A 14,466-nucleotide genomic window follows, 5' to 3' on the forward strand; every position below is an offset into this window, starting at 1 on the left:
TTCTTTACCTTTTAATGCAAAGCAAACAACAGTGTTTTGAATTCGTACTTACTTTACTGAAACACCCACACAACACAGCATTACAGGTTTTAAAGAGACTAGCCTGTTTATTCTATTATTCTGTGCCTGAAAATGCGCCTTTGTGTTAAGCTTAGCTAATTCTACATCCAACCAGTAGTCTCAAAATATCTCTTTAAATTCAACAAGTTGAACAGTAATCCCATAGACCTACTTTCAAAAGAAACCCTTGATTAAAGGATATTCTCGAACAATAGCGAGTTGAGCAATAAACTGACATGCCAACATAAACAAACTGGTGTCAGAACACAGTTACAGTTAGACTGTTGTTACCTCAAGTTGTCTCTTCAGTTCGGCCATTTCTTTCTCCAGTTCAGCATTTTGCTCCTGCAGAGATTTGGCCTGTGCTGCAAAATCCAGGGACTGAAGGAAAAAGAGAGACATGTTAGTGCTGGTTATTTCTTATTGACATTCTTATATGTTCTGTCACAAAAGGTTGAAGAGTAACGCAATTTCGATTCTCTGTTTGTCCTGTACATACTGCAGAATTGACAATAAAGCTGACTTTGACTTTGAAGAGGGTAAATATTCAATAGCTGACAGTGTCTGCTATGCAAAGTAAATCATAGCCTGAAATTATATGAACACAGTTCTATACAATGGCTTGGAGATATAGTTCCAATATAAAAATATGTTAAGATGCACTTTTGACATGTAGCATTTCAAACAAGATTTCAGAGAATGTTTTTTTGTAATTACAATGATTTGATAAAGTCTCACTTTGTTGTCGCCTTGTGAACTTGCTGTGGCCCGGGACTTCAATGTCTGTATCTTCTCAAAGACCAGGTTGACCTTTCTCTTTGTTGTTTCATCACTGTCGTTGCTTCTGCAGACACACACACACACACACACACACACACATATATATATATATACAGGTTTGTTAGCACAGTCTGGTTATTAAAAGGTAAAAAAAATAACCTCTCTCAGTGTTTGGGGGATCAGGAATTAATTCCAGGCTGTTCTGGGAACAAAGTAATTCATTCCCAGCTTTGGAAGGGTCAGGAAGGATCATGCTGCTTTGATGTGTCACCTCGCAGCACAAACAGCTTCATTACACCCGTCCAATAAACCATGAAGCACATGAGCGGAAGAATCAAAAAACATATACAGTATAATGGGGTTGCTACAGAGTATAATTTCATCACCTGGTAACTAATAACTGTAACTGGTCAGTAAAAACCTTACATTTCCTAACCGTCTACTTCTCCAGAGCTAAGCAGAGCAGCTTCGTCTCTAGTGTTAAACACTGAGCATTTCTGAGTTTATCGCCAGATGTTTGAAATCCCAGAGATTGGAGGATTTTTTCAACCCGCAGAGCAACATTTCATCCTTCAGTTAAAGTGAAAACATCAGAATCCACAAAACTGGAGTTACAACACTTTCACATGGCAGCAGTGAGATATTATTTCAATAAATAAATCCCCGCCTCCGAATCCCTCTTCTCCTCATACAGATGATTTTCATTAAACCTTTATAACCCCTGTAGGTGAATGTTTGTCTTCTGGGTCTTGGGAATGTAGCTCAGTTTCAGCCCCAGCACTTCCATCTGTGTTTCCTTTCCTTTGTCCTGTGACTCCTGACCTGTTGCCCGACACACCCAAGCAGTTTCCTGTTCTCTTTCTACGTTACCACAAGCTTGTAAGAACTGTAGAAAACTGAAAACTGTTCCTCGCTGGACAATCTGAGCAATTAATGCAACTGCTGTAGAGTATAGGTTAACGGTCATATGTATTCAACTCCAAAGATGATTCTTGACAGTGGCTTGCTACAATAATTAAAAGAATTAAAAGAATGCAAGAATCTTGTCGTAATTGGCTCCACCTAAACTGCAGTTAACCTTTTAACCCAACATGCCTTTCCATGAGTTGACAGGCAGTAAGTATCTGATTACAGAGGCAAACAGAACGTCTTCTCCATTTCACACCGCAGGAAAGACAAAGCAGAGGGAGAAAGTGGGATTCAGCAAGAAAACAACCTCCAGACAGCTGGATCACTCACAGCCTGGATGGGAGGGTAAGAAGAGCACATTCCTTCACTTTATCACAAACAGTCCAACTCTGATAAAAACCATTTATGTGCTCCCACAGAACGGTCTCTCCCTTCATGATGCATTGCCTTATGGTGCAACATGTTGGATTTTGGCTTTGGAGTGAACAATATGCTCAGTTCATGATTCAACTCACAGCCCAGGATTAAGACATAACAGACGGAACATTTTCACAACAACTGGGGACATTTCTTTTATGAATATGAGCAAAGTCAAAAGAAAGACAAAAAAAAGGTCAAGATTACTCACCCATCCTTAAGGTAACTGAACAAAATTTGTTTAGCTGTCTCTTCATTTGTTTGTTGTGAAAGCTCCTGTTGACCTTTCAGAAGATCAGGTGTCGCCTGGAAATGACAGGAAATTAGAGGGAGATCTGAATAAAATAACAGAGACGAATACAAAGCAAATAAAAGGTGTTTGTCTCTTACAGATCCTCATTTTGATAAGGCTGAACTCGTGATCTGTTGAATAATATACTCATCTTAAGTTCATAAAATAAGACAAAAAAGGAAAGACATTTTAGATTCCTATTGTAAGATCCGATCACAGTGCTATAGCATTGCTTTTTGGCTTTTTACCTGAACATCTGCTTCCGCACTGGGCTTTTTGTCTGCGCTGGAAGAAGGCTTGGATAGTGATGTTGACAGCGAAGCCGTCAAAACCTTTGCAGCTGAAGAGGCGCCATCTTCACTTGCATTACTCTTGAATGGTATTGAAGAGGAACGAGTCTGTGGCTTCTTGTAACCCTGTATGTAGCCCACACCTTTGGAGATGGTGCTCTGGGGGGAGCCAGGAGCGCTAGTGGCACGAGAGGAAGTTCTGGATTCAACATTACCATCTACAACCCAGAGCCAGGAGTCCTGACTGCCGCCTGTTTTCTGCAGCCGTAGCTGTGAGGGCCGCAGGACATGCTCCACTGATGTGCCTCGCTGGTGGCTGAACTCGTTCATGTGGCTAGAGCCATCTCGCAGGCCGAGGGCACTATCCACGCTGCGCGAGCGCTTTCTGTCCTCTGGGTTGATCCTGTTTCTGCGCCCCGCCCTCCCCCTGCGCTGGTGGCTGCCATCTTTGCCATCAAACTTCTCAATTAGCTCATCGACACCAGGAATGGAGCCTGTGTCAATGTCTCTGCCTGAACCGGGAAGGAAAGGGATGTAGCGGCGGTTCTCGTGCCGGTTAATGGTGTCTGCATAAAGCGCGTCCATCTGTTCATCCACCAGAGTCTTAGAGGTGGAAGATGAGGAGGAGTGGCGTGAGCGGGAAGAGGACTGAAGAACCGGCCCACTGGAGTCAGTCCTGCGTAGAGGAAGGACATCAGGCTCCCGGCGGGTGCGCTCCAAGCTGGAGTTGGCACTGCTCATAGAGCTGGGGGATCTACATGATGTCTTGCTCTGCTCACTCATGGGACTGGACACAGTGAGGGGCTGAGACTGGGCTGGAGGCACTGGTTGCTGCTGAGCTTTAGAGCCTGGCTTGGACTGAGGCGGATTCGGGTTGGTGAGACGTGGTTTGGACTGCGGCTGAGCCACTTGCGATTGTGTCCTGGTCTGAGGCTGGGCGATCTGGGCTGGAGGCGAAGACTGGGGCTGGGATTTTGGCTGAGGAAGGGCTGTCTCACTCAGGCTCTGGGATGGAAGTTGCCTTTTCTCTCGCTGCACAGGAGCTTTATTCTGGTCCAGGCTTGATGACTTGGTGTGGGACGGTGCAGGGACAGCAGATCTGGAGGAGGAACTCTGTTGCTGCTGGTTCTCAGTCTCAGCAAGAGGCACAGACCTTGAAGGCAGGCTGTGGAAACCATCAAGGTTCAAGGAGTTGGTGTCTGGATCATATGGCTGCAGTATCTCAGGATGCTTCTGAAAGTTCAGAAGGGAGGATGGCTTCTTTCCTTGTGAATCAGCAATGCCATTTTGAGGACCAGTGTAATGCATCATCTTCTGAGACCTGTACTCCATGAAGGGGCTGTTAGAGCCAGCCTCCTTTCCTCCCCTGAAATCATACTCCTCGTAGTTCTCAATAAAAGAGCCCTCTGTGTCAATGTAACCATTACTGTTAGGGTCGATACAGGATTGAGGACCCCTGTCCTGGTTGTTGAGAACTACGTAGGGGTGTCCATCTATACCTTGGACGCGGATGCTGAGACCATATGTACCAGCTCCATTACCGTGGGGCCTGGAGGGGCGGGATGGCTGAGTGTGGCCCCGCTGTGGTCCACTGTTAGGAATGCCAGTCACTCTGTAGGACTCCATCAGGAATGCAGAAGGAAAATAAATCCCTCTCCCTGGATCAGGTGGTCCACCTCTGAAACCAAAGGTTTAGACAGGCTGTATGAGTCTAGAGATGAGACACTACATAATTCAGTGTAAACAAATGTCTCTCAGTTCCACACTCAGCCACAGATGAAACTTTAAAGCCTTGCAATATCCAATTACGCCATCCAATTTCATTTTCATTTCTTGTTTTAGCATTCTACACGAACATCTTTTCAGTCAAACTGCTTGATTAATGTGCCTTGGCCAAACGAAGAAAGAGACAATAAGCTCCCTGTGCTGTCTGCAAACTCTGCAAACCCAAAATATCTCTTAAAATATGAGTCAACATCAGCCACATTCTTTTCAACAGCAAAAATGACCAGGTACTGTTTAGAAAGGCCTTACAAATGTGTGACTTACAGGTATGGTATAACAAAATGACTGTTTACCAAGCATGACAAAGGATATAGTTAAAACAGGTCAAGAAAAAAGGATTGGAAAATAACACTCTGACGTGAGTCAGTCGGACCTGAAAAAAGTGAGAGCTCTGTCGTCTCTACACAACGTTGTGGGGGGGGGGGGGGGGGGGGGGGGGGGGGGGGGGGGCATGGTTTTGAGTGAATGTGCAGTGCATGTGTGTGTGTGTGTATGTGTGCATACACTGTGTACTTGATCCTTGCCAATGACATTGTAATTTGCAGCCCACGCTTGTGGGTAACGCCACGAAAAGAGAACAACATAATCTTGTTAGGTCCAATTTTGTCACATTTATAGTAATTGCGGGGTTGTCAAAGTTGACAGATTTGCAGCATGATCAGGAGAACACAGCTGGCAATAAATATCAAACTGTGTACAAATATTAAAGTAAGCTGCTAAATGTTCTTCAGACACATTTATGCCTGGGAAGCCAGTGAAGACAAAGCCATCATCAGCCCCCCTGTGTTTCACTGGACAAAGGCCTTTTAACAGGTTCCTGTTTGCTTTGCTGATAGTGTCCCATTCGACCCAGTGTTAGAATATAAAGATGGACCAAGGTGGGCCTGGAGGAAGGACACTGATAAGACCGACAACAAAGGCAAACGCAGGACATGGCACATTAGAATGAAATAGGTAAAGACAGGCCTATGGACAAGCTGATTTAGAAAGATTGCAGCACCACGTAGGGTTGGGAGATATGACGACATGTAACTTTAGAAGATATACAATTGTTAACTGACACAGACTTAACTGTAGTGTTTGTCTCCGATTGTATTAGGCCATTGTGGGCAAAGTTTCAAAACACAAATCAATGAGCAGGATAGCTTTATGGCAGTGTTGGATGTTTTGTCTTCTAAGTTTTGCATCAATACATTTTGCTTCATTAGTCAAAAGCAGACATTCCTGTTTGATTATCTCTTCCATTGCAGTTTCTAAATTGTACCCTGATAGAGGATTACAGGGTTTTCCCCAAGAAATTGGTTAGCCAAGGTGGTAAGCCTCTCAAGCCTGCATCTTGTTAAATATAAGGCATGTGGTATATGAAGTAGCACCTCTGCTGGGTTGCCCCCAACAATAACATTATATTTCATAAAAGCTATTAATTTGATTTTATATGAAGTTAGCAGAGGCTGTTTTTGGCGGTTTTCAGATACGGTGGTCTGCCTCTGCCATAAAACAATGCATGAAAACATTTATTTTATACATGCTGGCCACTCATGATAATTATATAATAATTCACCAGACAAGTCAGTGTGTAATGAGACTGGTTGATCCTGGTGCTTCATGTAGTCAGAATTAGTCAGCATCACACAGGAGGGAAGAAGTGGGCCTCGGTAAAGTGTCCTGTCCAAGTGCAGTTGAGGACAGATTAAAGCTAAAGACAACACAATAGACTCTTTCATCCTTGGTGTCACATGTATCCAAAACACAAGGGCTCCAACAAGTGTGCAGCTTTTTTCCTCCCATTGTGTTTTTCAGTGCAAAAGGAGGAAACCCTCAATGAGCTGCCCCACTGTCCTTCATTGGGGCAGTGCTGCCTTCACTGACCCCCGTGCTGCAGAGCAGAGAGGTCAGCGCAGAGGACAGGTTGGATGTCAAGGCCCTGGCTTTGATCTGTGCAGAGGTTCAGACTCTGCAAAGATTTCACAAAGCACATTTTCATCTGCTCATGTGAACTGATTAGCTTTCAGAGTCACACAGAGACCAGACAGTTTGTCTATAGCTGCAGCGTCTCACAGGACCACATCAAGAAAACTGACGAACCTCGACTGTCAACGTAAAGTCTGAAACAAGTCACTAAAGACAAGGAGGATTTACACTGGGGAAATATTAGAAGAGTTACGTAACGTGAATGGGAGTTAACTAATCCGGAGCGTCAGGTAAATTCAACATGAGCGTACAGGAAAAGCTGTAAACACAGTTAAACCACGGCACTACGGTGTAAATCACAAAAGACAAACAGCTTCACAGTGACATGTTAAAGACGCCGGTTAGCTAGCTAACTTATCACAGACAGCGGCAGTTTGACTTGACGCAGTTCGCTGCTCAGTGCAACAGGTGGTCGCAAACACAGCAGCCTGAGATTCACTGGAAAACTTCACCGAGCTTCACATCCTTTCTCGCTTCCGTGAGGCACTTAATTAAGTCGAGTTTACAGCAAAGTTTGGAGTTAGATGTGCAGTTCGTTTGCCTCTTAGTGAGTTTAACGGCTGTTAACGCTCCCACAGCAAACTGGGCACCTACAATGAAGACTGTTAGCTTGTTCACTCACCAGCGTCACTTGTCGCTCTTGTTCAGTTATCGCAGGTTGTAAAAGTGAGTTAAAACGGATATTTTTAAAAGACAAACGGTGGAGCGAAGTGCACCACCCCGCAGGTTGCTAACTTATTGAGTCCGGCGTTGTTTTCTAGGAGAGAGCAGGACAGTGTCAGAAGGACGTCCGACCCTCCGGGCCGCTCCGCCTCCTCAAACAAGCGCACAAACCCGCCCGCCCACCCAAAACCACCGGCTCCGCTGGTCCAGGAACAGATTTCACATCGTGAATCCTCCCAGAAGCCCTTTGTAGCACTCCTCCCAGGCCCGGCCCAGCTCGGTTCGGTTGAGCTCGGCTCGGTCCTTACAGTCTCCGAAACCAGCGGGAAACAAGTGGAAAGTGGGACTACACACCCACCCCGTTAATCCGTCTTTCATGACAGCTCATTATAAAACAAATGCAATTTCTTTTAAACTGTATAAACATCATATTTTAGCCCGACAGAGAAAGCAACGCAGGCCTGGTTGCCTGTGCTTGGAAGGAAGTGGGCCAACATAAATAACTTTATCACAAACACAGAAAGACTGACTATAAAAGTTTTGAGGTATGAGTCACTGTTTTGCTATGTGAAAAAATAGTACATGGGTGGACACAGTAGAGAGTAATCCTAATTTATCTTTTGGAGAAATATTGTAAGAATAAGCCAAAAACGCCCTCCTGAAAGATGTCAGAAATACTTGCAGATTAAAATAACAAGTTACATAGTTTAGGTTCAAGAATGGCTATTAATTCTTTGTGCAAACTAATGGCTGTAAGAGTTATTAATTCATTGGGAGAACACACACCCATATGACTCAAACTCGATATTTAAGTTTAATTACTTGCACCCCGCATAAATGCAATTTGCAGTTGCATGTCTTTAAAAACCGAGAGCGTCATCTAGTGGATAGTAAGCTGCCCTGAACGCGGCATGTTAATGAGAACCTGTGGTGCATGCATGTACCGCACAGAGACAGCGCAGTAAACGCATCACCGCGTATCATCCCCGTGGGCAGCTGAGGTGCCGCACAGGGATGGTGGGGGTCCAGCATTACAGCGTCAAAGCACGGCATGAGGCGGGTATTACGGGACCAATGAAGTGTGGGAGAGCGTTCTGGAGAGTGAATAATATATTAGTAATAAAGTATCTGTGGTGTGCATGTACTTTGAGAGGAAATGCAGGACTAAGCAAACACTGAGCAGTGATAAATAATATCGAGAACGTCTTAAAGTAGGCAGTGGCAGGATGACAGTTTTAGTACACTGAGAGATCTGCTGTGTAAGATACTGTATTCACATATCCTCTCAAGCATGTGCATGCAAAATGTCTCACAGAGCAACAACAGTGTCTGATGATGGTTTTCACAGCATCTTAAGAGGGCCGTGTCCTTAAACTGTATTAACCATTAAATGAACAAATATAACAGTGATCAAATTTGCTTCTGCCAGTATCTAGTTTTTACTGTACCAATAATAAAAAAAAACTTTTTATTGTTGGTCACACTGTTAGAAAAGTGTTGATTTAGCTCTATGTTTATTATGGAGGCTGCACTGTGTGATGTTTGGATTGAGTGGTATTGTAAGTTTTTATAATGTAAAATGTCAGGAACACCTCTCAGAGCTGCTGCTGAATGTATTTTAATGAAAACATGTTTTTTTGTAACTGCTTTAAAATGGCAAGTGCGTTCTTGTTGCGTGTGTTCAGATAACATTTACATTTAGGAACTGGAAAGATGTCAAAAATAGAACTGTTTCACTACTAAAACGTTGGTATCATATCAACGCTGATGAAATCAGATTCTTCGTTAAAAGTAAGAAAGCATAAATACCGCAATGTAAAAAATACTTTGTTACATGTACTTCTATTCAAAACATTACCTAAGTAAAAGTACAGTAAGTAGCAGGCAAAATGTACTTAAAAATGTACACGTAAAGGTAGTTCAGGGTTGTATATATATATGTTCTGTACATATGATATTATAGGGGGATTATTACTGAAAGATGTAAGCAACATTTTAATGTTTTGCTGGTGTAGATGGAGCAAATTTTAACTACTGTACACAAGTATAAAGTAGCATAAAATGAATATACTTTAGGTACATATACCTCAAAGTTGTACTTCAGCGCAGAGCTCTAGTAAATGTACTTTGTTACTTTCCAGCACTGACAGTGATGCTCACTCTGACATACACTGAGATTTTGAAGACATGATAACTCAGAGTTGTTTTCCTAAGCCTCTTCACTGCGGCATAAACTATATTAAACTGAAGGCCCAGCTGCCCCCCGAGCCTTTGTAGTGGCCTCCTGTTTATATTTGTGTCTGCAGAGAGATGGTGCAGCGCTGCAGCCTTTAATCTGAGCTCTGTGCCACTGTGTTGGGTTACAGCAGCACACAATGAGAGCTCTGTTCTCTGCTGAGGTGCCACAGCTGGGACCTCTGGACATGCTCAGTACACAGCTCAGTCTTTTTCCTGATCATAAGAAGGGCTGCGGGCTTTTCAGTGGCGACTCAAGCTAACTGACATGCACCAGAGACGTCATGGACGCCCACTTTTAGCTCATTCGATTTCTTCTTTTTCCATTGTTGACTTTTGACAGGAAAGATGTTGGAAATGTGGTGGAGAAATTACTGTATTTTCCACTCCCAGTCTTGTTAAGTTGTTTAGGTTTGCAGATGATACCACACTGGTGGGTCTGATTAGGTTTCGTCCTTGGTGGACTGGTGTGCAGCCAACAACTTGGAGCTGAATGTTTCTAACACAAAGAAAGTAGTGTTCACAATGGCCATAACTAGTCAGGAAATCCAACAGGTGGAGAACTACAAATTCTTGGATGTAATAATCTCCTCGTCTTTAAAGTGGGAGGTGAAGACTACAGTAGGACTGAAGGAAGCTCAGCCAAGAGTTTTACTTTTTTTTTAACGCCTAAATTACCAATGTGATGTTATTATGAGACAATGGGCCTCTCCACCTCGCCTACGCAGGAGCAAGAGACCCAGACTCTTTGAGTGACATGTTGTCACATCTGCCAGCTCTGCCTTGGTTTGGAAACTGCACCTGAGTATTTCCTTCACACTGGAGATGCAGAGAGGCTGTGCAATACCTGCCAAAGTTATCTAAACAAAGATAAAAGGTTACACTTTATTTTATGGGCCTTGGTAATTTACAGGAAGTTTCCTGGAAAGAACAGTATAATTTGGTAGAAAATAGAAAATAGGAATGTACTTGAAAGAAAGGCTCATCTTAGTGAAGCATGCATCCTGAAAGTAGCAGAGAGGCGGATGAGCTTACTGTTTTTTAGCAGCAGGAGCAGCAGGCTCTTTGGTCGGGCTTCAAGGATGCAAGCCAAGGACTTTGTGTCAGCTGGCCCAGCAGCCATGACAGGAAGTCAGCCTTCAGACATGGTGGTCCCTCTCCAGAAAACACGCACACCCACGACCATCAGCCCACCGCACTCACACGTTCTGCTTTTCCCTGCAGAGAATTTTGAAAGATGACAGCCATGATTTACGTTCCATCACTGAGCTCACCACAAGCAGGACAGCAGTCAGCAGTTTTCCACTCAGCGTCACCTCTGTCAGAAAACTGAACTGGGATCAGACCTCTCAGGACGTGATGAGTGCTCATCATGCTCACATCTGCATGAGGGTAATTCTGTGCAGATGCAGGCTCTGAGATATACAGCACAACAGACCTCCAGGTTCAGAGCAGCATTTTCACAACACTGTTGGGATTCGTTAACTGCGGTCACAAGATGCAGACTGAGAACTGCAGCCTACAAAACACTTGAACCAAAAATATTAAATAGAAAGTACAGTTTAAGTTTGTGCTTTTCATAAAGGTTGCATCAGTTTCATTCCTGCAATCTAGTTTCAGTTAATCTATTTGTTTTTATTTTACTAAAGATGCTTAAGATATAACTTCACTTTGAATTAATATATTCAAAGATACAGTTGCATTAATTTAATTTCCCCTGTTGATAAATATTCATGCATTTTCTTTTTTTTCTGGAGTGGCTTTCATATTCTTTTTCTTCATTCTGTGGAAATCTTAATGCAAAAAAAAAAAAGTAGGAGCACAGCACATGTACAGTACGCTGCTATCACACTTTATTAAAAATAGAAACATATATTCATAGCACTTTTCATACAGACTACAATGGTCCACTGGTATTATTTTCAAAAATGAGTTACATACTATAAAACACTCATTTGGCCTAAATCCACTGTAGAAATGTCTTATAAAACAAAACAACAAACAAAACAAAAGACAAAAAAAGAAAAACCAATAAGGAAGTCTATAATAACCCCCGTGTTTCTGAGCTCATCCTACGTCATCCTTCCTGTGCCCTTTCATAAAATAAAACTTTATGGAGAGGAGAAAATGCAAATATGGAGAAGAAATGGAAACAAATGTGTTTGCTCGGTGAGAGAAATAAATGCACATACGATTGAGTTTAAAAAAAGATGGCACATTTATTGCAACATAAATGTTATATACATTGTGTTTTTCTGTTGAAAAAGACAGAAAATTCAAATTCCCGTTGCCGCAGTTTTTTTCTTTTTTGATGTGCATCGACAATACCTTTTCATTTGACACAAGAACAAATCTTTTTCCAATCAACAACGGAGACTGAAGGATAAGATGGAGGTCGCACTTTTAGGAATCTGGAGCTCGTACGAAGCCTTTTTAAGTACTAGACTACGAGCAACAATTCTGCTATGTTCTTGAGATGCCATTTGTAAATTTCCTATATTATTACAGGAATATTACTACTTTTGTAAATTTCCTGTAATAATGGACAGGTTACCGTAAATAACCGTACATTTTACTATCTAATATAGTAAAATAAAGTAAGAAACTTTTTACTCAAAACTTTTGCTTCAAAAATCTAGAAAGAGTAATATTTAGAATTCAAGAAATATTCTTACAGTATTATTGTATAAAAGACTAACTACAGTGAAAAATAAGCCAAATGTTTTTTTTCCTTTGATTTTCTTTTTTTTTCATATATTATACAAGGGAAAGCATCTGGGAACAAAGCAAAGTCTATCTTGGCAAACAGAGGAGCAAGGAACTATAGGAAGAACAGGAAATTAAAAAAAATGAAGGAAAGAGAGCAGGAAGTGGCATACATTATACCCTCAACCAAAGTCTGCCAACATGAATACACGCTCATGAATACTGAAATGAAGAACAAGGCCACATTCAGTCAGAGAATACACAAAAACTGTTCAGGTTTCTTTTTTTTTTTCACTAAAACAAAGTTGCTTAATCATAAATCTTTAATGTAAACTCTCGGTGTGGCATCTTTTATTCTAATTCAAGTCCCTTTTTTTGGTGCGCAGAATAGTCATTCTGAATGTGGCAGCCTTGTTTAAGGTGTAGATAATGATAGAAGACTATACAAAGAAATAAATGGAATACAAAGCAAGTCTTCAGACCAAAGACTTGACACGAGGAGAAACGTAAAGCATGCACACTGATAGGGAAAACAAAATAAAGCCATGAGCAATGTCTTGAAACATAAAAGAAAATCCTGTTAACTGCTTTTGTTCATTATTGTGCTACAGTTCTATGATATTCAACAAAGTCCATGAAATATCTAGTCTGTCTTACTGTACTGAGTATATCACGGCTTGGATCAAAACAATAACTTAGAAATCCTCTCCGCTGACTGAAACTGGACATTATAATGCTGGAAGCCTAAAGATATGACTTGTTACAACACAAATAAGCAATAACTAAATTTTACTCAGAATAACTGCATTTGAAGTTTAAAGTCTTGAGATATGAACAGAAAGAAACTTAAGTGTTCATCAGGCCAGGAGAAAGTGTGGTCGTCGTTTTGTCATTTTTTTTTACTTCATCAAGCAATCGCTGGTTAGCTGGTGGCATGAAAATGGCAAAAGAAAAAAAAAGAAAAAAGCCACCTCTGTGCTGATGTCAGGAGCATGTAACTGTCAGGAGGCTAAACAAAGACAAAAATCTGCAAAAATATGTTGCTGCTTACATTTAACACTACAGTATATGGCAAAGGAAGGGCGACAAAGTCCCCTTTTCCTTTAGTTAAGACACTAAAAATATGCAGGGAATGCTAAGGTTCGTAAATAGTTTGCTCTCTGTACTTTCACTGCTCACTACTGACAAAAAACAAACAAAAAAAACAATGAAATCTGAGCTTTCAGTAAACCTAGAGTTTGCCATTCGTCTGTCATCTTTGTAGACAATATTGCTGATGCTTATGTAGTCGGGCCTATTGTTCCACTGGTCAGTAGCACAGAAGCTGCTCTAAACTACACAGAAGTAAACACAGGTAGTTTTGGTTACACATGCGGCCAGTGGCAGAATGAACAAAATATAAATATAAATAATATATCTTCTTTTTTTAAAAACAACATGGGGCGCTTACGTCTTTACTGCTAAGAGCTAATGATAATTTTCATTTAGGTATTAGAAAAAATCACTCTGAACTGGCCAATAAATTAATATTCTCAGTGCCCAAATATTTTCCCTTCATCTTGGACTCGCCAAACATTTACAGGGTGGAGTGCTCCGTTTTAATGGTGACACTGGCAAACTGTAGATCAAGTGAAAAGCCGCATTCTTCTCTTTGAATTTTGCTTAACTTTCCCTTTAGACATACACTTTATAGCTCAATAACATAATAAATAGAAAAAAAAGAAACAGACAAACAAAAACAATTGCTGTTACAATGCATTCGTCAATTCAGTTTAGGCACGAGGCAATTTCCACATACGGTTGGAGGATATTGCGAAGTCTCTGATTGTTCAGAAGCAACACACTTCTTGCAGACAGTGATATGTGCTGATTCTTGTTTGTGGGGAGAAATTTGCAGAGGGAAACTGGTCACAGGGAGCTTATCTGAGCACTATCTGGACGCTCGGTTCTTCTTCAATCGTAGGACTGGATTGTGTTAGTCTCGTAGTTTTGCTTCAAGTGGTCTGTCTCCTCCAATTGGTGTCACAAACTGTGAGTCCTGTCTGTCACTGCTGGGAAGCAAGGTCACCGACTCAAACGGGGCAGAAATGATCTGGATCTCTTTGATCTGGAGAGAGGAATGGAGAAACACACTGATCAGAGATATCAATATATCAACAATCATGCAAGGTATACGACAAATTCTATCTGTATTTTTCTATTTTAGATTCTTATAAGACATGATTGATTTTAAGTGTTATTGCTACTCTTTCACATATTTATAAAATTCTCCACAAGTCGTGATTAATCCACTGGTTGATCAATATAAATTAATCTGCAACTGAGTCATTTCTTTATGCATTAGTGCCAAACTTCATG

The 14,466-nt window shown here is 41.6% G+C and overlaps 2 protein-coding genes across 11 annotated transcripts in view; both read right to left on the reverse strand.

Annotated features, from left to right (window-relative positions):
- The window catches only part of cgnl1 (cingulin-like 1), a 30,028-nt gene extending 22,760 nt beyond the window's left edge, over positions 1–7,268 (reverse strand). The window contains exons 1-5 of the mRNA XM_041934429.1: positions 7,127–7,268; positions 2,707–4,426; positions 2,378–2,472; positions 799–904; positions 352–441 (exon numbers count right to left, since the gene is read on the reverse strand). Coding sequence (XP_041790363.1) covers positions 352–441; positions 799–904; positions 2,378–2,472; positions 2,707–4,374 — 1,959 coding nt within the window. The 5' untranslated portion in view covers positions 4,375–4,426; positions 7,127–7,268. The remainder of the gene's footprint in view (positions 1–351; positions 442–798; positions 905–2,377; positions 2,473–2,706; positions 4,427–7,126) is intronic.
- A 4,328-nt stretch (positions 7,269–11,596) lies between these two features.
- Positions 11,597–14,466, reverse strand: part of tcf12 (transcription factor 12) — a 79,738-nt gene continuing 76,868 nt past the window's right edge. For all 10 annotated transcript variants that reach the window (XM_041946448.1, XM_041946606.1, XM_041946292.1 and 7 more), the window contains one exon: positions 11,597–14,215. The gene's annotated coding sequence lies outside the window, so the exon portion shown is untranslated. The remainder of the gene's footprint in view (positions 14,216–14,466) is intronic.

The sequence above is a fragment of the Chelmon rostratus genome, chromosome 1, assembly GCF_017976325.1.
Source record: "Chelmon rostratus isolate fCheRos1 chromosome 1, fCheRos1.pri, whole genome shotgun sequence".
Taxonomy (NCBI): Eukaryota; Metazoa; Chordata; class Actinopteri; order Chaetodontiformes; family Chaetodontidae; genus Chelmon; species Chelmon rostratus.